General features: G+C 36.2%; 2 protein-coding genes across 3 annotated transcripts; one reads left to right on the top strand and one right to left on the bottom strand.

Annotated features, from left to right (window-relative positions):
* Positions 1-1,685: 1,685 nt before the first annotated feature.
* On the bottom strand, positions 1,686-16,178 carry mei-P26 (E3 ubiquitin-protein ligase meiotic P26). Of its 2 annotated transcripts, none has more exons than XM_028302194.1 (9): positions 15,926-16,178; positions 11,850-12,021; positions 11,618-11,762; positions 10,146-11,535; positions 9,728-9,999; positions 9,464-9,652; positions 9,191-9,359; positions 8,759-8,991; positions 1,686-8,059 (listed from the first exon to the last, which is right to left on the bottom strand). In XM_028302194.1, the coding sequence occupies exons 2-9, from the start codon at positions 11,960-11,962 to the stop codon at positions 7,955-7,957; spliced, it is 2,616 nt and encodes an 871-aa protein (XP_028157995.1). In that variant the 5' UTR covers positions 11,963-12,021; positions 15,926-16,178; the 3' UTR covers positions 1,686-7,954. The 2 variants fall into 2 exon arrangements, with proteins under 2 accessions (XP_028157995.1, XP_028157996.1); XM_028302195.1 differs by lacking the exon at positions 15,926-16,178 and adding an exon at positions 15,282-15,437.
* A 351-nt stretch (positions 16,179-16,529) lies between these two features.
* Positions 16,530-17,549, top strand: Srp9 (signal recognition particle 9). Its single transcript, XM_028302229.1, has 3 exons — positions 16,530-16,680; positions 16,937-17,085; positions 17,428-17,549. Exons 2-3 carry the CDS (start codon positions 16,945-16,947, stop codon positions 17,521-17,523), a joined length of 237 nt encoding a protein of 78 aa, XP_028158030.1. The 5' UTR covers positions 16,530-16,680; positions 16,937-16,944; the 3' UTR covers positions 17,524-17,549.
* Positions 17,550-22,144: the final 4,595 nt, after the last annotated feature.

The following is a 22,144-nucleotide window of genomic DNA, read 5'->3' as shown; positions in this document are numbered from 1 at the left end:
AATAAGTTTGTCAATTTGACATATTTCCCATACTGAAACTGTCAATGTGCCAAAGTTATTCTTCAGATAAAAGTTATCCGACGATTGAAAAATCAGGCCTTAGTGGTATAACGTTAGTAGAATTACAGTCTATTGAATAAACAGAAAAAGCCACCGTAAAAGTTAGACTAACGCTATACCATAAAATCTGATTTTTATGTAACATTTGGGCAATAATTAGAAGTATTTTCCCCAACAGCCAGACAGTTTTGACAGTTCCAACTCCTTGCCAGTTTTTTTAGGGTAGCTCCCAAAGCCACCATGACCCAAACTTCATAATTCACCAACATTTTATCTATATTGGGAGCATACGCTGACAAACTTTCAGCTTTTATAAAATGACGTAGGTCTGGCGTTCACTAGCTCTTAGTCTAATAGTACCTAGACTCCAGGTAGGTACTCTAGGTCCTGTTCGTATGGGTCTAGGCCACGTCTAGGCATAGCTCATCAGAATGGGTTTCTACAAAAGTGGGAGGGGTGATAAGTTTTACGTATCAGAGCTGTCACGGTACACGTGCATCTAAGGCCGAGTGTACACGTCTGAAGTCAAAATTAAATCGCGGTTGACGTAACAAAAACGCACCCTTCCTAAAGGAACCTACAGGCATACCGCATAACAGGAGTGCTATGCCCTGTACCTCGTGCAATTATGACGTAAATGCTACTCTCTCGAGTATGAACCTACAAAAAATATTTTGTTTCCTATCTAAACCCTACACAGAACTGCTTTTTGAAATTCANGTAAGACAACAATAAATTTTCAAATTTTACAGACCTTCTAGAGCAGATGCCGCAAAAACTATACAAGATATAGAAAAACTTGACGGTCTCACCTGTAGCAAATTGAATAAGCTTTTTTTGGTTCATAGTAGTCATGTCACTAGGACGCATAGTTTCCGAGGATTAAGCGAAAAACCGAAAAGTGGTACCTTTAAACCCCCCTCTCCCCGCCGGCTCAAGGGCTAAGGGCGGGGACTTTTGTTATGTTCACCACCTAACTAGGCTGAATAAAGTCCCGAGGTCAGAAATTGTGTTCCACGGATTTCTCTCTACACCGTCGTTAAGGCATTTATTGACTGGACTATAACTTGAGTTTACATTTTAAACTATTGGTTAACATTTTGTTAACATTTAACCATTAGTCGCAAAATCTAACAAATAGTTATTTTAACTATGAATCAAAAAACCGGGCCTAAGTGATCTAAGGCTGAGTGTACACGTCTGAAGTCATAATTAAATCGCGGTTGACGTATCACAAAAACGCACCCTTCCTACAGGAACCTACTGCTGTTATGCGCTATGCCTGTACCTCATGCAATTATGACGTAAATGCTACTCTCGAGTACCTATGTATTCTACTATGAGCCCACAACATTTTGAGTTTAGGTACTATCTAAAACCTACAGACCTGCTTTTAAAATTCTTATCAATCTCCTTGTCCAGAAACCTACAAGTATAATTTTATTCTAAGGAAGGATATTATCGTGGAAAATAAATAAAAGAATATTGTTAGTGGCATGGAAAATCTTTATTGAAGTAAATATATTTATAAAGTCAGTACAATTTAAGTTCAATAGTTTCCAAAAATATTAAAGTGCAGGTTGCTGATCACCTGGCAATGTTAAATATGATTATTTCTTAATTAAAATACAAGCTAATATTGAGAAAACTGTAATATGTGAATAATAACATGTATATACCTAAATAAAATCATGACAAAAATATATTTTAGGCAGGCTCTGAGTTACACTGCTCTGTGCTGTTGTTATCCTGGCCACAGTTCACGATAATAAACTTATAATTATTAAGAGACCGCTAAGGTCACGTGAAAACCTGCACTCGTAAAACAATCGAAAGAGTGCAACAAGACAATGTCCTAATTCCCAAGTAACTTCAGCGGTGAATGAATTTGGTCAAAGTAAGATGTGCAACTAGTTAAAATAAAAAATCTACTTCTGTCCACAAGTAAATATAGAAACTATTATCCGGTTACGATGGATTATAACATGACTCTAATATTAATAAACTCAATTCCTCCACAGCTTCCGAATCGTGGACAGACCTAACCAGTTGGGCATCTTAATTTTACAATAAAATTAAACATCAAGTTACAAACCACGCAATGTATATTCATGTATACAATAATATTACTAAGTGTATGTATGTATATAATGTAAATACATTTTCATGAAAAACAAAATAATATCATGGAATATTCAAAGAGCCAAAATATTGAGATTAACTCTACCTCGATACCATTAACTTCTAAGATCTAGGCACAATGCAGCAGAGACTCCTGTATGGATTACATAACAATTTTCGTTGACTGTGGGGCAACAAAGAACAGACTCGTTCAGTCAACACCACCACACAAGGTATACTGAAGACGCTACTAGACTGCTGATGATTACCGAACATGCGTTATACGATATGTGGGGAGAAGAGGACCGATTCGGAGGGGTGCGGTGTGAGCAGAATAGAACGGCCACTGGTACTCCGTGTGTGGGTGCTGCTGGCCCCTGCATGCGCTTGCGGCACGCGCCGAAGGCAAACAACTACATCTAATAAACTTCAACCTTTACAATGTCTTCAAATCTTTACGGAGGGTATTGTCTGTTAGATATAATTTCGTGAAGTCCACAGTCACACTAAAAACATCCATGTGGACTACTTACTAAGTTAAAATACTTTAACAGAATTAAATTATTGAGCAATATATTCTTAAGAGAATATAGTAGAGATTTGCTCGGCTGCACCAACTCTACGGAAAAATTCATGTTAATCCTAATATCAAATACCAATGCACACTCCACAAATGTCATTTTCGTATAATGAGAAATAATAATAATGAATAAATGAAATCTTTGGATCAGAATAATTAAAATATGCATTTGGATCATGCACCTCTCACACAAAAAAATTACAATACAATACAATAAATTTTCATTTTCCTTCAACGTAAAAAATGACGAAAAAACTTAATAGTGTAACTTAAGATATACTTAAATCTAATTTGAAAACAAAAGTAAGCCATTTTCTAAACATATACTTAACCTTTCAGAAAAATACGGGAGTTGCTGACAATTTCTATGAAAACTAAATGGATTCGGCATGATATGTTTTGTTGTTATTACTGAGTAATTTATGAGATGAGAAGTATCTAAATGGCCGTTCATGTGAAAAAAATTATGCTTACAGTTATAGAATCAATTAAAAAATAAGATCACTACAATACGTAAATACCAAGAATTGTATATTAAAATATTTGTACTTTTACTGACTAAAGGAAAAAACATTGGCAACTGCTAATAATCCTACAATTGTAAAAAAAATAACTTGTATAATGTAGACTGAAAACGGTCATCTCAAATTCGTTCACTCTAGATGTGGAATGCAATTAGAATTCTTTAACAATATTAAAAGGTATAATAATATATTAAATTTTTATATCAGCTCAACAATGTATATAATCTATAATAATTTAAAAGCCTAGATCCAAACTGTGATATTTATTGCACAAGCACACATGTGGCTTAAAAATTTCAATGAGAATAGAGCTCACAACCTTTAATTATTTATGTTGTTTTAGAACAGCGGAGACTAAACTGGTGAGGTGGGTTTCAATAAATCGAGTTATGTTCAGTCATTTGAGCATGCTGTAGTTAACTTTTATAACAGTAATACATATTCGGGAGAAACAGACGAGCAAGTGTTGTTAATCCCCACCCACAGTCAAGTATACGGGCCGTAGTAATTAAGACTCGAATCTTTTATGCCACAACACGACCGGAACCATCTAGCTGTGCTTGGTGCCACAACATAGGCAATACGCCCACCTCCAATAGGGAGGGTAACATTAGAGCTCACCTTGTGCGCTGCGAACCCTACGATTATCACGTTACCTGGCACCGAATCTGCACACATCCTGACATTCGCAATAACAATCTGGCTCTTCAAACGTCCTAACACAGAACGAAGTTATATCGGGCCAAGGACATCGCAACTATCGGCGCCAAATAAGGTGATCCTACACAACTACTGAAGTAATTTATTGCTGGATACATAAGGGAATATAGATTCAAGAGAAATATATTTACCAAAAAATTGCTTTAAAGTGTATATAGGTAACTTTTAAGATTTTCGAGAAAGGCTACTGTAATGTACTCTAATGATACAATTATTATCGAGTAATGTCAATGGACAATAGATACCATTTGACCTGCCATTATCCCATGACAAAGTGCTTACTTGCTACGGCAAGAATATACAGCCAACAGTCGCGGCGAATACCCGCCGCGGCCCGCACCAACCGCTAATAAACATCTCTAAACAACATCACCATATAGGCAAACTTGTGATACTGTATGTAGTGTATATCAATTGAAAACTCTAATCACTACAAAAAAAACTACTACGCCAACAACTACATAAGATACATGGCAAGAACAAAGGAAACATTGTCGATGAGATATCACCAATTGATGCAGGGGAATATATAAATTATAATAATAATAATAATACTTTTAAAATATAGACTGAATATCAATGTCATTGTAAATATTTGGAAATTACACATACTATATTATATGACATTTCAACTTCGAATTTATTAATATTGGAATTCACACATAAAATAGTATAATTTGTAAAATTATCCAAAACTTATCACACCACTTTTTAATATTTTTATGCAACCCTAAAGCAATATTTATTAATAGCGTCAAACGCTCCCTTTGGGGCAATAATAATAAGTTCTATTTCGGTTAATTTTACTTCACTAACACACAATAATTTTGATCAATGACAACAAATTAAAATTGAACATTATAATATTAAAACCCTGAATATTAATAATAAAACAAAAAAATTGGCAACAATTAGTAACTAATTTTTACAAATATCATACAATAAAATAATTACTATGTGCATGCACAAATATCGTAAGAAAATAATTTGGCAGTAAAATTCGTAACTCTAAAGGCCTAAACACACTGGCCAAAATACTATTCAAATATAGGCCCGGAACATATAATTAAACAAAACAGTAAAATGACAAAATCAGAGTATTAATCACACCTACTCATAAGCGAGGGGCATGTAGACTCGTTATTTTAAACCTAGTTAAAATAAAGAAAATAAAATTCCCTAATGCTATCGGGACAAAAATCCTGAAACAAATAACTTAAAAACAATATGAAAAATAAAACCCAAAAGTAACTCACTAATTAATAGAGGATTCAGACTCAAACGTCAACTTATCACTGGCTTCGACCAACATCCCCTTAGCCCCAAATCGCACCGCGCGACTCCACTTGTGTCTTTCAAAATATTGAGTCATGTTTAGTCTTAAATTGTTGGTTCATTATGTCTCTCTATTATTGCTCATATCACATCAAACGTTGCTAATAATGTAATAATATTGTAGAACGGTTCCAACAATGAAATAAATACCTATTACTAATTAAGTACAAACATTATACATACATTTGAATTACTATTTTAATAATATTTATATTTAATGATAATAATATGGTTCATTAATATTATTTAATAGAGTGCCAGAATATTAGTTTTTTTTTATATTCGCGAAATACAAACCACTATCAATATTTGAATAGAGATATCTAAACTGTTCATATTATTTTTGTAATGTTAATTTTCTATTAAAGAATATAATTACGAACCCCCAATGAATTTCCATAGGTACTCATTAAAATTAGAGAGCAATTATAGGTAAAAATTAAAAGAAGGCATTAATTAATAAAATATCACACTTATTTTAGGTGATTTGGTTAAGTACCAACACTAAACATTGTTAAATGCAAATCATAATGGTCATTTACAACGCAAGGAACCGATATGTCACAAATATAATACTTTTCGTTGGCTCACTCTTGGCTCGTAATAATTAATCACTCATTGAAACGGGTGTAATTGAATACTAAAATACATATTTAATCGGAATAGATGCTTCCCCTTTTACTTTAGATAATTTCCAAAAAAGCCTAATTACTTGGAAGACTGTGAATTCGCGAAATTTTTGTATAGGCGAAATTGTATGTGACCATTACTTGTGCATTATTTTACATTATTATTTATTACCATATTATTATCAAAGTATCTACTTGCCAAGTGTCACAGTTCCCTCTAAGTGATATAATTTTTATTAGAGGGACAAAGCTGTTGGTAAAGTGAAAATCTAAATATAATGTGGCATTTTGTGAACCGCAAATTTCTAATTGTATCTATATCTAAAAAACTATTATTCTTAATTTTGAATATATTATAAATGTGGGTAGTTATAAAAATATACATATATTTGGCGAACTGTATACGAATATCGACCACATAACTATTTAAAAAAAAATGCGAACATAACATTTTCTAATACATAGCGAAGCGATGTGCAATTTATTGTCAGATAAAGGAGTGTGTCGTTTTAGACGGCGGTGGGTACGTAATAGTTGTATTAAAGCTCTTTAAGACCAGCAACTTCGTAGACAAAAATAATAAATGTTTTCAATCCTGTTCGCATTTTGTGACAGGGGTTGTGACATGTTTTATGTTAAAATCAATCAAAACGTATGTTCAACATAAACTAGTCTAAAAATTAAATTTTACAATCGGCACTCACATACATACTTAAAACATCACTTGCTATGTATTCTAAAATGTGTGATATATAGTATAAATACTTCGTTTTAACTATCAATATTACATTGTACAAATTATTGCAAAGTTAATTTAAAGCGGCTATTCAATAATACAGCTCTGAGGTTCACCAAGTTAAATTTATAATGAACCAAGTTTTAATAATATGTATATCATAACGCCTACTTATGAAAAAACTTTCAAATATGTAATAGGCTCTCAAAACAAGAGTACATGAAAACATTTTGTATAGACACAAGAATTCTGTAAATGGTAAATATATTTTAACGGACAATATATAATATTGTATACGAGATTAACCTAAACTAGATGGCACGTTATAATAGTGTCGCCTCCTTTGGTCATAATACTAAAATTTTGTCTATAAACTCAATTGTGCGTTAATATTTGTTCAAGCGAATCTCTGATCATTAAGTTCAATTTAAAAAGTACGTATTTGGGTGAATATTTTGAAACTAATGTTTGGTTTGAGGCGACACTCCCACGCAGTCCCCTAATTGACATGTTTAACTTCACTCGAACTAGGAACCATACCAGCTGCTAATTTAGAAATGAATTGTAACAGTCCAGTCAATGGTTTATTGTGTATTTATTTTGGTAATGCGAGTTTCGTCTTAAGTATTCGATATTTGTATAACATTAAGCACTCCTTTTAAATGGCCACTCTCACGCGATAGCTTATTTAACGCGCTTTGGTTAAGCCACCAAAACACCAAATATACGACTGTTGGGAGTATGTCAAATATAATATTTCAGGACTAGACATTTTAAGACTCACACAAACCAAATTAATCATTTCGACGAGATTGGCTGGACAGTTAGTATGTATAAACAAACGTTGAATAATATTACACTAAACTTTGGATTTTCCATTACTATAACTAAATGCAACCATATAAAATGAAGATGAACAAACCAAAAAATACACAAGTATTCAGTACTTTGGAAATAATGACTTATAAGATCTATCCACAAGCAGTGATTACTCTAAAATGCCACAAAACAAAAAACATGAAGCATAGTAATTGTTGAGATAACTAACTCATCACTGCACATGGACAGAAAGTTAAAGTATCGTTAAAATCAGACTAACGTGAAATTTAACATAAAATAACGAAATAAGTAGTCAAATACTGGTTTAGCAAAAAATGTTAAGCTTTGTAAAAACAGCAATTAAATATAAAATATAGGGAATAAATGTGAGATCTTGTAGTATGCAGACTTACAGCCATCGAGTTACTCCTCAGACAATGTAAAGGGTGTTGAGGACTAGAACATGATGATTATTCTTAGCCAGAGTGACGATGTAACCTTCAGAGGTTATCTTCAATCCACAGCAGCGAGATACCTGTAAGTAAACAAAACATTTTATTTCATAACTTTCTAAAGAAGCCTTATCTAAAAACCTTTCACAGATTGAAATCGGAAACGCCTTCATCTCGTTCATAAACAAGTCATATTCTAATATGCACAAAAATATGGAAATACATTTATAATGTTATAGTTTTTTGTGATCAAACCAACACCTATTATAGCTAAATGACGCGATAGCATTTTTATGGCGAAAATAACGTTTTATTTGTATATTTCCATTGTCTAACTTAGGTTATAGCAGTTGTATTGTAATGTATACGGGTCACTAACCATTTCTATAGCAAAATGATTGAGTGATACACATCTATTGTATCATTAATTGACCTCCCTCAATGCGGTTGATGCGGTTATTAAGTGCGGGCCACATTGCAAGCTAACTGCTCAGTTTCGTTTTAATTCAGCTGTGCTGTACGAAGCGAAATCAGTTCGCGTAGTCCCACCATTATTAGTCGGAGTCAAAGTGGCCAAAATATTGATAACACAATTTTATTCCAATTATGACAAAAACGTGTTGAGAACTTTTTGGCTATTTTGAGTGTCACGAACTATTTGACGCTGACTGTGCGTGTACACATGTAGTCTGATGAAAATAATTTTATCACGAAAATACGCTGCAACTAATCGAGCTATAGCTTGCAGTGTGACCTCAGTAATAATCAAAATGTTTCCTGACCTTCACATATGGGCACTCGAATTCGGTGACAAGGACGCCGTCACGGGAAAACACGGCGACGTGAAACTTGTTGCCATGTGAGTCGCCGATAAGCACGTCGCCCGCGTCCGACACATCGATACCGTTCGGGAAGTTTGTCACGTTCTCGCAACCGATGCGGCGCAGGAAACGACCCTCGTCGTCGAACACAACGACGCAGTGTCCCTTGAAATCGCAAACGTAGAATTCCTTGCCTGCAACAAAGGTTTCATTTAGGAAAATTCCATGTATTGTTCTTCGATTAATAACCAACACTGTTCAGTACAAAGAAAATTAGTTTCAAACTTAAGTTGATAACAAATTTGATACAGCAACAATGTAATAACTGTTTCCTAGTAGCACGCTACAGGAAATTGTAGTACTGTGTTTAAGTACAAAACGATTTCAACATACCGCTGATAGCGATATCGGACGGCTCCCTCATGCACTCGCTACAATCGAACCAGCTCATGAGGTCTCCTTCCTCGGACAGTATGAAAACGGTTGGAGTCACGCTGTCCACGGCTACGATTAGACCTTCGGCGGTTACGGCCAAGCCAGCGACGATATCAATGAAGCGCACCTGGAAAAAAATAAATGAACATCACGACTTGTCACTGGCTAGTAAAAATAATTAAAAAAGACTCACTGGCTAGTAAGAAAAATAAAATAAAAAACGAAACGTACGGCAATCTTCTTCAGGAAATGCCCATTCTTGGTGAATATTTGCATGCGAGACCTCTCGTTGCCGCGATCGCACACAACAAACTTGCCGGTAGCGCGGACTACGGCCACTTTGCGCGGATACCACAGTTGCCCTTCTTCTTTTCCTGCCACTCCGAAATTGAATTTGTAGTTTCCAGACTTATCAAATACCTGTAAAAACATAAATAAATAAGTAATTTGTCAACGAATTTTCAAAATAATTTGTTATCGTTAAATAGGTCATACCGTGATGCGATGATTGTTGGTATCAGCAACGATTATGTCCTCATCGTTGCCCAAGCAGAAGCCATGGGGAGAGTTGAATTGGCCTTTGCCGCCACCAAGTTGCCCGAACTTGAATCGGATATGCATCGGAGTAGCCTTAGTGGCGCGGACTAAGGGCGCTGGGGGGGCCACAAGGGCAGCCTCTTCGGCGGCGGTCAACAAAGGCCTGCCAGGGGACACTCCGCGGGGCCCTACGCCGCCAATACCACCTACGCCTCCGAAGCCATTCACTTCTGCAATAATATTCACGTTTGTACAAAAAGTTACTAAATGAGTACGCAAATGAGTAATTAAATAAGTACTACTTAAGATATAATAATTAATTGCTACCATAATAGATAACGAGCCTGAATAAATATTATTTAGCATCACTAATTACCTGTGTTAAGTCCAAGCTTGGCGAGTGCCTGCAGATTGTTGTACGCCTGCGGCGAGTTTAGATCTCCAGCCAGCAGTTCAGCAAGGGTGAAAGACGGAGCAGGCGACGCATGAGGTGGAGGGGGCACGTCTTTTTCGGCGATACTGGCCAGCTGTTGCAGATTATATTCCACCATAGACGGCAAAGCGGGCACGCCGGTCACGCCCCCGACTCCTGCCACGTTATTGACATTCACAACTCCTGGGATCACGCTAGGGTTAGTAACGGCTCCCACTCCCGGCACGGCTCCCACTCCTGCTACCCCAATAGCGGGCACACCGCCCACACCAGGAACTCCAACCATGGTGCCAACTCCAGTCACTCCGGTGACGCGGCGAACGTTAGCCAGCGGGAAATCGTCGAATACGGGCGCGTTAGTAACGGACACAGCCGGCGAGTGAGAATTCGAGGCTATAGAGACAATAGCAGAAGATTCACTCGCACGCTTACGCTCCTCGGCGCGAGTTGCCTCAGTACGGAATGTGCCGAACGTTTCCTCGGTTATGGCATCAAATTTCTCCACTTTAGTGACGAACTCCAAAGAATAATCCACATCGAACTCGGGCGCTCCTTCGAGTAGACGCGCAAACTGTGACGCGACAGTTTTCTTCAACATGACGATTTCGGTGCCATCCCCGCGACGTAAAAGCCTCGCAGCGAATTGGCATGCGCAATCGATACGCTGAACAGTTTTATCAACGCGATCGAACAAATCCATCACTTTCAGCTCCCTCTCCTTATGCAAGCGCTCGAGTTCTTCTAGAGCCTTCTCGCGGCGTCTTTCCAAAGCGGCTTTGTAAGCATGAAAAGCTTCGTTGATAACGCTCTCGGCTTCATCGCGCTGACGCTGTAAATCTCCAAGGGCATCATCGAGCCTGGCAGAAGCACTGCCGGCGGCGGCCGCGCGGGTGTTGGCTTCAACGATAAAGTTGCGGAGTTCGGCACGCAGGTTAGGTTCGGCATCAACGATCCGCTCACAACGGTGCTCGCCCACTTTGTGATCGACGGTCAAACATTCAGTGCAAGCGCCGACTTCACACTCGCAACAGTAGAATTTCAGGCTTTCTCCAACGTGACGAGTGCAAAATATAGGCTTGTGTACAGCCGTCTTCTCCTTGGATGATCTAAGGGCATCAAATGGAACAACTCGGTGGTTTTCAAAGCACCTCATAAATTCATGTGCCGAATTACAGTTAGAGCAAAGAAAATGAGAGCAATCAGTGCATCTGGCAACAGCAGGTTCCTTGCTCTTACAGCAAGTGCAAACAACGGACTGATCCATAGCAGATACATCCAAGATGTTGGTGATAAGATAGTCAGAAGGAAGAGATACAGCTCCACCACCTGGGATCTAGAAAACGATTATTTGTTTTAATATTGACGTCAAATTATTGTGTACATAAATGTAGCGTGAAATAATATTGCATAGATACCTTAGTTTCTTGTTTGCACAGAGGGCACTCGACAGCCAAATCATATTTGAGAGAATCTCCTGCCTCATTCACCATCAACTTGTCAATGCAGGCTTCACAGAACACATGAAGGCAAGACAACACTCGAGGACTGCACAGTTTGTCACTGAAAACATCATTTATTATTGAGAACTCCTATTTCCATTCAATGAGCTATTTTATTTACCTATGGCTGAATAAAAAGTTAACTTACTCGCAGATTTTGCAATTTTGCTCTTTATTGCCATTATCAGTGGACTCCAAGGAACCTTCATCTCCTAGACTTACTAAACCATCCCCATAAAGCTCCCCGTTAATTTCTTCCATTTTGACTTATAATTATTTTGGTGTATAATGTATATTCCTTGAACTTATTCAACAAGAATCTGCAACAAAACAATATCGATCGTAATCCGAGTTCAATGCAAAGTCACGACCTATAACCTTACTAAAACCTTAGTAAGGGCGAGGGCACCTTCAAATTGGGACGCTAATAGAAGCGGTGCAGTAAGGCGGGATTGTAGCGTAGCAAGTAGTTCAATCGAGAAAATTTTAATAATATTGTAAGAGATACCTTGTCTGGACTCTTAGACTTGTTGATTTAATTAAGTACGACGAAAGGACTAAAAAAATATTAGCGTATTAAAATTAGGTACATATGAATAAACAGAAACCCGTTTACCGGCAAGTCCACGAATGTTATAAGCGCATTCAAAATCACCGCGACAGCGACGCTAAGGTATTACGCCGTCGCGCCGCGACATCATACACGCCCTTACGTATATAATAATTACGTAAAAAACTATAGGAAAATCGCAGATTTGTTTGCGATTTCTTATTTGGCGACAGTAGCGGCGTAAGGGGGGGGGCGGTGGGGGCGGTCCGCCCCGGGTGCCAAGCATCAGGGGGTGACACAAGTCGTGCAGATTAGTACTCACTGACGAATCGGCATGGCAAATCTGCGGTCTATGTCCATGCTACGCCGCCACTGTTTGGCGATACTTATATTTCAAGGGGGTAGAATAAGTACTAAAGGCAAAAGGGAATCCTCAAGAAGTTTAATAATTTAAAGTTGGGCCAAGTAGTCTCATGAGTGAGCGGTACTAGGTACCTACCTACCCACAGATGCAAAAATAAACAACAAAGAGAACTTCATAAACAAGTTTTTATTGTACACTTAGTGCACGCCTGGCTGTTCTTGTTGTGCGACAGTTTTATAGTAACAGTTTTGTTACTTTTGTCCATTTTATGAGACAGAATGAAAGGGTAGTACGAATAAGCACCGCGAGGTTTTGCTACAAAGAAAGATGTAGGTAATAAAAGTTATTTAACCCTGTAAATACACCAATTCTAAAAGTAACAAGTAACGTTGGCAATTAAAGCATTATTTTATTAGATATTATTTAACTAAACAAGGTTTGGGGAAAATTAGGTTTTCCTCTTACTGCACTAAAAGGTGTTCTTTTCCTCTTTTATCTAATACTCTATGGTCAAGTTATACAAGGGCGTTCAATATGTTAACACATCCAGGTCTTAAATCAAAGATTGACATTATTATTACTTTATCAATTAGGCACTTAAGCCGCGTTGCTAAACAACGGTACTTTAGCTAAATGACGAAAATAAATAGCTCGATAATGTTTTTCTTAATAAATCATCAACCATCAACCAAACTGGACAAACAACAACGTTTATAATTTAGATTCAGTACGCGCGAATGGAGATTACACTGTAATAGTAGGTATGGCAGATGTCACATTGTGTTTGTAGTGTCGGGCAGTGGTAATGCAGCTGCGAGACAGCCGCGCTCCAAGTAAAAAAAAGCCTGCGATCGGAAACATTAATGGACACCGAAAAAAAATTACGTGGAAAAACGAGTAACTGGGCGATTCTAAGGGACTTCAAAAGATACTGTTTGTTTACTATGTTCTCATTTTAAGGGATAAATCTAGAGGCCAACGTTGCAGCGCCCATTTTATGCAAGCATAATTGCCATAGCCGCAATAAGGGCTCTTTCGCCTTTTGACGAATGACGTCCTTCTCAGAATCTCTGTAATTGAATGAAAGAGCCCTAAGACAAAGGTATCTGGCCCAAGGTGTCTATGTCACAAGGGGTTAAAGGGACTATAAATTTAATTTGCAAAATTACAAATATTCTTATTAAAAAAACTGTAAGGCGTAGTAAAAAGCATACAGCTTAAAGCCTTTCATAACAGGCGGATTTACGACAGAGATTGAAGACAAAGGGCGTAGGTAACCATAATTATGTATGAAAATCTGCCAATTAAAAGTTAAGACTAAATACATAAAAATAAGTCTCATTTTTGAAAAATATGGAANACACAGCGCCAGCTAGCCCCAAAGTAAGCAACTTAATGCTTGTGTTATGGGTGCTAGCTTAACGGATATACTACTTATATACTTTTTTTTTAAATACAATAATTATTATACATAGTCCCCCCCAGACCCCCCACAGAAATTAAAATTCATCATTTCAATTTCTGCCCGGCCGGGAATCGAACCCGGGACCTCTCGGCATAGAAGTTCGTTCTGAACCACTACACCAAACGGCCGACGAATCACATCACTAAACAAAGATATTTGACTGTTATTCACTAATAACAGTCATCTACTAAACAAAGATATTTGACTGTTATTCACTAATAACAGTCAAATATCTTTGTTTAGTAGTGTCTTAAATCCTCTTGAGGTTATTCAATTGTATTAATAACTAGCTTTCCGCCCGCGGCTTCGCCCGCGTGGAATTTTGTCTGTCACAGAAAAACTTATTTGCTCACCGTTTAGACCTAGCCTGGACTACGACAAACATTTTAAAACCAAAATCAGCTCAATCGGCTCAGCCGTTCTCGAGTTTTAATCAGACTAACGAACATCAATTTATTTTTATTTATAAATAATAGACAGATAGATAAACAATAAAATCCTTTGTAGTAAATATCAATACTGACTGTATTTTGAAGTTCAGAAATATCATTGTTTAATTCCCAAAATGGCCAAGTCCATTTTCCAATTCAAAATTACATAGGATAGTTTTTATCACGGTTTTTGAAACAGGGACTCTCGCGATAGTTTTTCTGTGACAGACAAAATTCCACACGGGGAAGCCACGGGCGGAAAGCTAGTAGTTATTTAATTGGCACAAATTATTATTAGATGTGAAACAGATTGTAAATAAATGAAATGACTTCATAAGTGTCATCTTAGAAATTGTACGGAAATACAGCACTGTTAATTTATTTAACTTCATAGTAGGTACAGTCAGCGTACATACAACTAAACTATTTGAGTACCTAATTGAAATTCAATTTTGAGAATAAACTAAAGTAACTGATGTCATCATACCTATATCACGGGATAACATTTGATTGTTTCTATGAGCGACATGTTTTACGTAAAATGGTTAAATTCGTTATAAAAGGGCTAAACTATAATTAAATTTCAAATTTAAAGTATTATCAAAATCTTTTTGTCATTATAAGAAAAACTTATCAGATCGAAAAGATTAAGGTATGTGAATGAATAAATGAATAAAAAAAGGATGGCTAGACAGGAATAAAAGAGTAGGTATAACGTTTGACTGGATTCTAGGGAAAATATAAATTGGATTTATGTGTACCATACTTACCTATTAACCAAAAACAGCAGTAGGTAGGGCTGGGCTGTTTTATATAACAATTTGTCTGACATTTACATAACTCAACATTGAGGAATATTGGATAAATTCCCAAGGTGCACCTATTAATTAATAAAGATTATTATACTGGAATGCACTAGCAGATTTTAATCAGGTACCTTACCTACCCACCGGCGTTTCAGTTGCAGCAAAAAAGTATTTAATGTACCATGGACACTCACGGTACCCGCACAACACATAAATATACTTTTAAAAAATATAAGAATTTGATGGTATCAAGGTTATCCGCACCGGTTTTTGTTTAAAATACAAAGTAAGGTACCTACTTGTTCTTACGTACCAAGTGTCTCGTCCGACATTACAAGCTTCAGAAATCATGCATATAATTCGATATAATAGGATGCTTCTATAACAGTTTATGTTTTGCCGCAACAATATATCAAAGTGGCACCAATTTAAACACAAAAAGTTAACATAATATATTATAGGTACTTACGTACAACAAACGCAATGCAGCATGCAGACAATGGCGAAGGTCGATAGTCCATTTTCTTTTTTTTATCGTAAAATGTGTGATATTTATTCATAAAATTAAAGCTAAGAGAAGATTATTTCAATTAGAATGATTTACTAACCTTTAACAGCTATAATATGCAGAAAAAGCAGCTAATTATTCGCGCAGAATGTTCTACCACGCCGTAACTATGACAATATTCATCACTATGTAAATAAATAAAAAATGAGCATCTAGTCTCAACAGTTTTTTTTAAATAAAAATGGTTTCTTCGATGAATTAAATTAATATTTTGTCACGTTCTCATTTTAAAAAGACGAATACATTCACGGTGTATTGATTTTCTGCGTTCGTTATTGCGACACTCAGAGTTACCAGTAAAAAAAAGATAGAATCTACTAATAAACCTACCAATTAAATCTTTTATGGCCCATTTTTATGGCCAGTTGATCATACAGCTAAACAGTACAACTTGATTATTTTCACATTTATGTGGATTATTTTATTACATTGAAAATTAAGTTTCTATTGTTTTTATATGTACATCTTGTTTGACGCTTGTTTGACGTGATTGCTCTTGAATCTTTTATAAAAATCTTTTAAGTGACTTTATCTGAAAAGGTGTATATCACTCGTTGTTCAAAAATAATATTTATTTAAAATTATACAATAACCCTACTCTCTTGACTTTTAAAATTCAGGTGACAGACGACAGTCGGTAAAATAAAGTCATGAAATTAGTGAAGTTAAATTTGACATTTTACAAGAAATTTCTTTTTGTTGATCAAATTGTGGCTAAATTTCACAAATTGGATTATTTGAATGTGGCGTGCGATTTTGTTATCTAATTAGAGTGCCTGTAAAATAAATCTATAGGTATATTTATTGCTAGTTCAGTTAAATCTTTTACACCATGGTTTTAATTAATTTTCCAACCAATATTTATGTTACACGACGACAAAATTAAAGCATTCGATAACCAACTTTAAGTTAAATTTGTAATGAATGAGTAACTTTTTATTTTATCACTTTGTTAAGTTAAAAACTATTATAATCCCCCAAACTCAGGACCTGCCACACAAATTACCAAATTTCAAAATTAACAACCTAAAATCCATTGCTGCTATTTCAGATAAAACTATGACTTTCATACCTAATTGGGAAGAGTTTGAGAGGTCGGCAGAAATGTTGTATTTGAGGGATCCATTGAACACTCGATACAGTTTAAAATATTGTCATACAAAAGGAGTATTTTTAGTTAAAATTACTGATAATAAGAAGGTAAGAAATATACTTCTATGGGCACCTAACACCTATGTATGACTAGAAGACTCAAAAGGACTGAAATCTCAAATTGTCTCTCTCAGTAGGCTGTATTTTATTTTATTTGTTTAACAATGTTTCAACAGCATTAAATTGTACATAAATGTGCAGGAAGATACAACTTGAAAATTAAAAATGTATTTCAATGTAAACAGTAAAATCTAAAAATGTGTTTACAGGAACTGCCAAAGTAATTAATTCCCAAATAAAAAATGAATAAAATATTAAATCCTTGAACAATAAATGAAGCAAAGTATAATTTTACTTTAATAATGTCTAAAATTGTTTTTTTTATTTCAGTGTCTTCAATTCAAAACTGAGGTACAACAAGATGTGCGTAAAATAGACAAGTTTGTGTCTAATTTAATAAGACATATGGCATCTAATGATAACTAAGAAATACATATAATTTTATTGTAAAAGTCATTTTAATTTCTCCTCCCTATATTACCAAAAAAGTGTCAATCTCTGACTGAATGAGAGACAATAAGCTGTAAACATAGTTTTACCAGTCAATACTGCCAGGGTGATGAGGTCATGATAGCAAGCAACTTGGTGGGACGCTAATGCCCGTTTTCACCATCAATCCCTAATTTTTAAGGGACCCCTATGAAAACGAAATTCATGTCCTGTTAATTCGCACCTTCGGTAGAACAAGGGCACAATTNATCCTCATTGCACTTTTTGCAATTTTACAGGAGAGCTATTTTAAGATTTTTGTGTAACAGCTAGGAGTCGGAGTGGTCGCCATGGCCGAAATCGGTCGGATGAATCATCATTTTAAGATTTTTATTGGATTTAATATGGTCTACCAAGAGATGTGCCGCTGAGAAAGTTCTCGTTCCCGGCAATATTCCCAGTGAGAATATTCTCGAGAACCGAGAACGCTCCCGGGAATATTCTCAGTGTTCTCGACAGAATGCATTTAGTTTTAATTTTAATTTTGTTGTTTATATGTGATATTATCTGTAATGTTTCGATGTTTTATTAACTGGGCGTTAAGACTAGTCGTTATAAACAAGGCATGAAACGTGTGAGTGAGATATTGCTGTCTTGCTCACTCTTTTCGTGGCGAACGCATACCGCGGCTTTAGGACTCGGCTACGGTATTTGAACATCAGTGTGCCTCTGAGTTTTAAGGCCCTTGCCACCCTGGCGGATTGCAAGCGGATTCATAGCGGATTCAAAGTGGATTTAATGCGGAGTGGCGACGCGACGGAGAAGCCGCGTGAAAATATCGTAAAGCTTCCCAAAGGCTGCCCAGCTGAGCTGGATCCGATGATTGACTTTTTTTTCGAAGTTGGACCTACCTAACTGGACTGTTTGTCCCAGGTATACATTATTATCAACAACCTCGAGTGTAGAGTCTCCAGCTTATAGAAGAGTGGGTGCAACACGGTCTTTAGACATGATTTTTAAATCTTGTCCATGTTCATTTTGAAACCCCTCAACAAGTGGGTTTCAAAATGAACACTCTGTTGAGGCCATCGAGCATTGTGCCTAGATCTTCCATGATCTCAGCCATGACTATGATATCGTCTGATGTCTGGGTGATGTACTCGCTGTTGATATTTATGCTGAATCCGCTCCAGCCCAGAAGCTTGAAAACATCTTCCAGGGCGGTGGTGATGACGTCTCCCTGTCTCACCCCTCGCTGCAACTGGATAGGTTTCGGGTCCTGATCTTAAAACGGACTGTCACTGTGGCGTGTTTGTACAAGCCTTTCAACTCTTTAATGTATCAATAGTCAATTTGGCACAGTTGAAGAGACTGAAGCACTGCCCATGTTTCAAACGAATCGAAGGCTTTCTCATAGTTCACAAACGCAAAGTGGCTGATTATACTCCTTGATCTTCCGTATAATCTGCCGTTGCGTATATTATTATGGTATATGGTAGTTACTAAAGCCTTTTCGGAAACTGGCTTGTTCGGGGGGCTGAAAGTTGTCGAGCCTGCTAGCGTGACAATTCGTAATGACTATCGAAAACAGCTTGTAGACATGGCTCAGAAGCGAAATGGGTCTATAATTCTTCAACAAGGTTTTGTCACCTTTTTTGAAGAGGAGTATTACCATTCTTCTAAGTGTCGGATCAATCTAGCTAGCACTTATTTTCTATAAAAATGTGTCAAATGATCCGTCAGACAGGCTATCCACAACTTATCCAGAAGTGGCGAAACAGGCCCTTACTAAGCGATTGTGAAATATGCCCTTAATGTCAAATAAGAATAGTTTAAAAAACTAATAACACGCTTTTAATTACTAACAGCACTAAAAAGCCAAAAATCATCAGGACCCTGGACATCATCTAGCATTAAAGTGCTCGAAAAGACAAATCCAACGAACCCAAACTCGATGAGTTTCCGCCGTTTCGTTTAGGAGTTCCTATGGCTACCTCCTGACTCCATCATTAGGACCCTGGACATTATCTAGCACTTAAAGATCTCGAAAAGACATCCAATGAACCCAAACTCGATGTGATTCCGCCGTTTCGTTTAGGAGTTCTTTTGGCCACCTTCCAGTCCCATCATCAGACCAGCTGGTACCACAATATTGTATTGTCATTTCTAATCTACATATAATTGCCAAGTTTCATGATGATACAATACTTAGAAGTGCGTGTAATTCAGATTCTAAGATTCCATTACATAGTTAGTTACATACACGACGACCTAATAAGAGCGTGTTAAAAACGAAAAATTGGACAGTTACATTATTTAATTACGTGTAAATAGAAATTTCTGTCATCTTACATATCATTAAAACGACATTTCACGACGAAAAAAATAAAATATAATAAAGGTGCAGTTGCCAAGAATATTGCCGAGAAAGTTCCCGAGAATATTCTCGGGAACACTGAGAATATAGCCTTTCACTGCAAATAGAGTGTATTGTTTAATATACACTTATCTGTTGACTTAATTTAATACTATTTTACTTAAGAAAGTTTGTTTATTTCCATTTGATAAACATGATTCTCAACCTTTCTCACTTAGGAGAACGCTCCCGGGAACGCTCCCGGGAACGCTCCCGAGAATATTCTCAGTGGAGAGAGCGTTCTCGGGAACGGCACATCAATAGGTCTACCTCTGATAATATTCCTGTAAAGTTGTCCACCTTTGCATGACATAAACTATTATACAATATACTTTCAAAATAATTTAGATATTGGTGGAACAAGGGCATAAATGAACCCCTTCCTTGAAAAGAAAATTAATATAAAAAAAACTAAAAGCTTTTTATTCTTGCAAGCAATGCGCGTGAAAAGTATATAGTATATAGTTTATGTCATGCAAAGGTGGACCACTTTACAGCAATATTATCAGAGCTAGCTAGCTAGCTATATATATTAAATCCAATAAAAATCTTAAAATAGCTCTCCTGTAAAATTGCAAAAAGTGCAATTGTGCCCTTGTTCTACCGAAGGTGCGATATCTACTTATAGTTCCAAAATACTGAACTGTCCTACGCATGACATTGACAGTGGGGCGCCACCGTCANGTAAAACCAAAAATCGCATGTCTCTATCCCTATCACAACATTTGCTATGATCGTTTGAACAAAGGCCTGCCACAACATTATTCTCCGCTACAGGTAGAGACAATTTTAATTTTAACTAAAATGCTTATTTTACTTCGAAATCTTTTGTTTTTATTTGAAATCTAACTTGTCTTTATCAAAATTACAAATCTAGAGCCATTTTCAGTTTCGTTGTTAACAAAGCGTTGAATGGCGCGCCCGTAGAGGCTTTGTTCAAACGATCATAGCAAATGTTGTGATAGGGATAGAGACATGCGATTTTTGGTTTTACAAAAGTAATACGATGGAGAATAATAAAAAGTAATAAAAACTACCTGTTATGGGGGCATTTTTTGGAGAAATTTATCAAATAACCAAAAAATTACGAATTTTTAAGCAGATTTTTTTCAAAAAGTATCTTTTTTTATTATTTGTTGGCATTTTGAGGGTATTTTATGTATTTTTTTTGTATCGCCTGTTATTTAGCATTATTACTGTTTTTATTTTATCAGGATATACCGCTTAGTTTAAAAGTTATTACGTTTTCTTTACAATAAGTAATTGGAAGAAAAAAAATTCTATAAAAAATTTAAAAAAAATCTCAAAAATGTTTTGACCTCTTTTTTGTCGATAAAAATAGGTCTATTTTCGTCTATTTTCATATACGTACACTTTAACGTGACTCACACTGTATATAAAAATGAAACCCGTTTTCCGTTGTCACGACATAACATGAAAACGGCTTGACCGATTTGGCTGATTTTTTTTTGTAGTTTTCTAATACTCTGTACAAGGTTTTTACGGAAAAAAATATAAAGAAAATCTACGCTAAGGCGGTACGAAGTTCGCCGGGTCAGCTAGTATTATATAAAAACAAAAGGAAATTAGTAATTATTTTTCTACTTTGTAGTGTAGGTTTTTTGGAGTCGGTTTTATTTTTTTTTATAAAATTTTGCTTATTTCTTGCTTTTTAGTTAACTAATTATTACCTTGATGTTACCACTGAAGGTAGGCAGTACATTGACACCATATTCTTCATGTCTAGTGTAAATAATATTCCATACAAAATACAGGTTACCATATAGGAAACCTAAAAGACCTTAAACCGTCAGCCCACCTTAAAAACATGAAAGAATACAACTGTTGGTCTATTTGTTCGTTCGTTCGTTTCAGCCAAATGACGTCCACTGCTGGACAAAGGCCTCCCCCAAGGTTTTCCACAATGAACGGTCCTGCGCTGCCCGCATCCAGGCTCTTCCCGCGACCTTTATTTGTACTTATAATATTTAAAGTATTATCCTCCAACTCCTAAGCATTAAGAAGTTGTACCTACCATGACCAATTCATCATGATGAGATGATGAATATCTGATGTAAACACTTGAATAACTTTAGAAACTATACTTATCTATAAAATTAAAAGAATTATCCTCCAACTCCTAAGCATTAAGGAGTTTTACCTTCTATCATCAGCTCATCAATATGAAATGATGATTTCCAG

Source organism: Ostrinia furnacalis, unplaced genomic scaffold (assembly GCF_004193835.3).
Source record: "Ostrinia furnacalis isolate ACB-3 unplaced genomic scaffold, ASM419383v2 OfSCF1098, whole genome shotgun sequence".
Taxonomy (NCBI): domain Eukaryota; kingdom Metazoa; phylum Arthropoda; class Insecta; order Lepidoptera; family Crambidae; genus Ostrinia; species Ostrinia furnacalis.
Note: the sequence above shows the minus strand (reverse complement) of the source record. Positions and strands in the feature narration are given on the sequence as shown.

Excerpts from the sequence above, each read along its gene's own strand:
- mei-P26 (XM_028302194.1), bottom strand. The coding sequence starts at position 11,962 with ATGGAAGAAATTAACGGGGAGCTTTATGGGGATGGTTTAGTAAGTCTA. Across the intron at positions 11,763-11,849 it reads CAAAATTGCAAAATCTGCGA|TGACAAACTGTGCAGTCCTC; the intron begins GTAAGTTAACTT and ends TGATGTTTTCAG. Across the intron at positions 11,536-11,617 it reads TGTGCAAACAAGAAACTAAG|ATCCCAGGTGGTGGAGCTGT; the intron begins GTATCTATGCAA and ends ATCGTTTTCTAG.
- Srp9 (XM_028302229.1), top strand. The coding sequence starts at position 16,945 with ATGACTTTCATACCTAATTGGGAAGAGTTTGAGAGGTCGGCAGAAATG. Across the intron at positions 17,086-17,427 it reads AAATTACTGATAATAAGAAG|TGTCTTCAATTCAAAACTGA; the intron begins GTAAGAAATATA and ends TTTTTATTTCAG.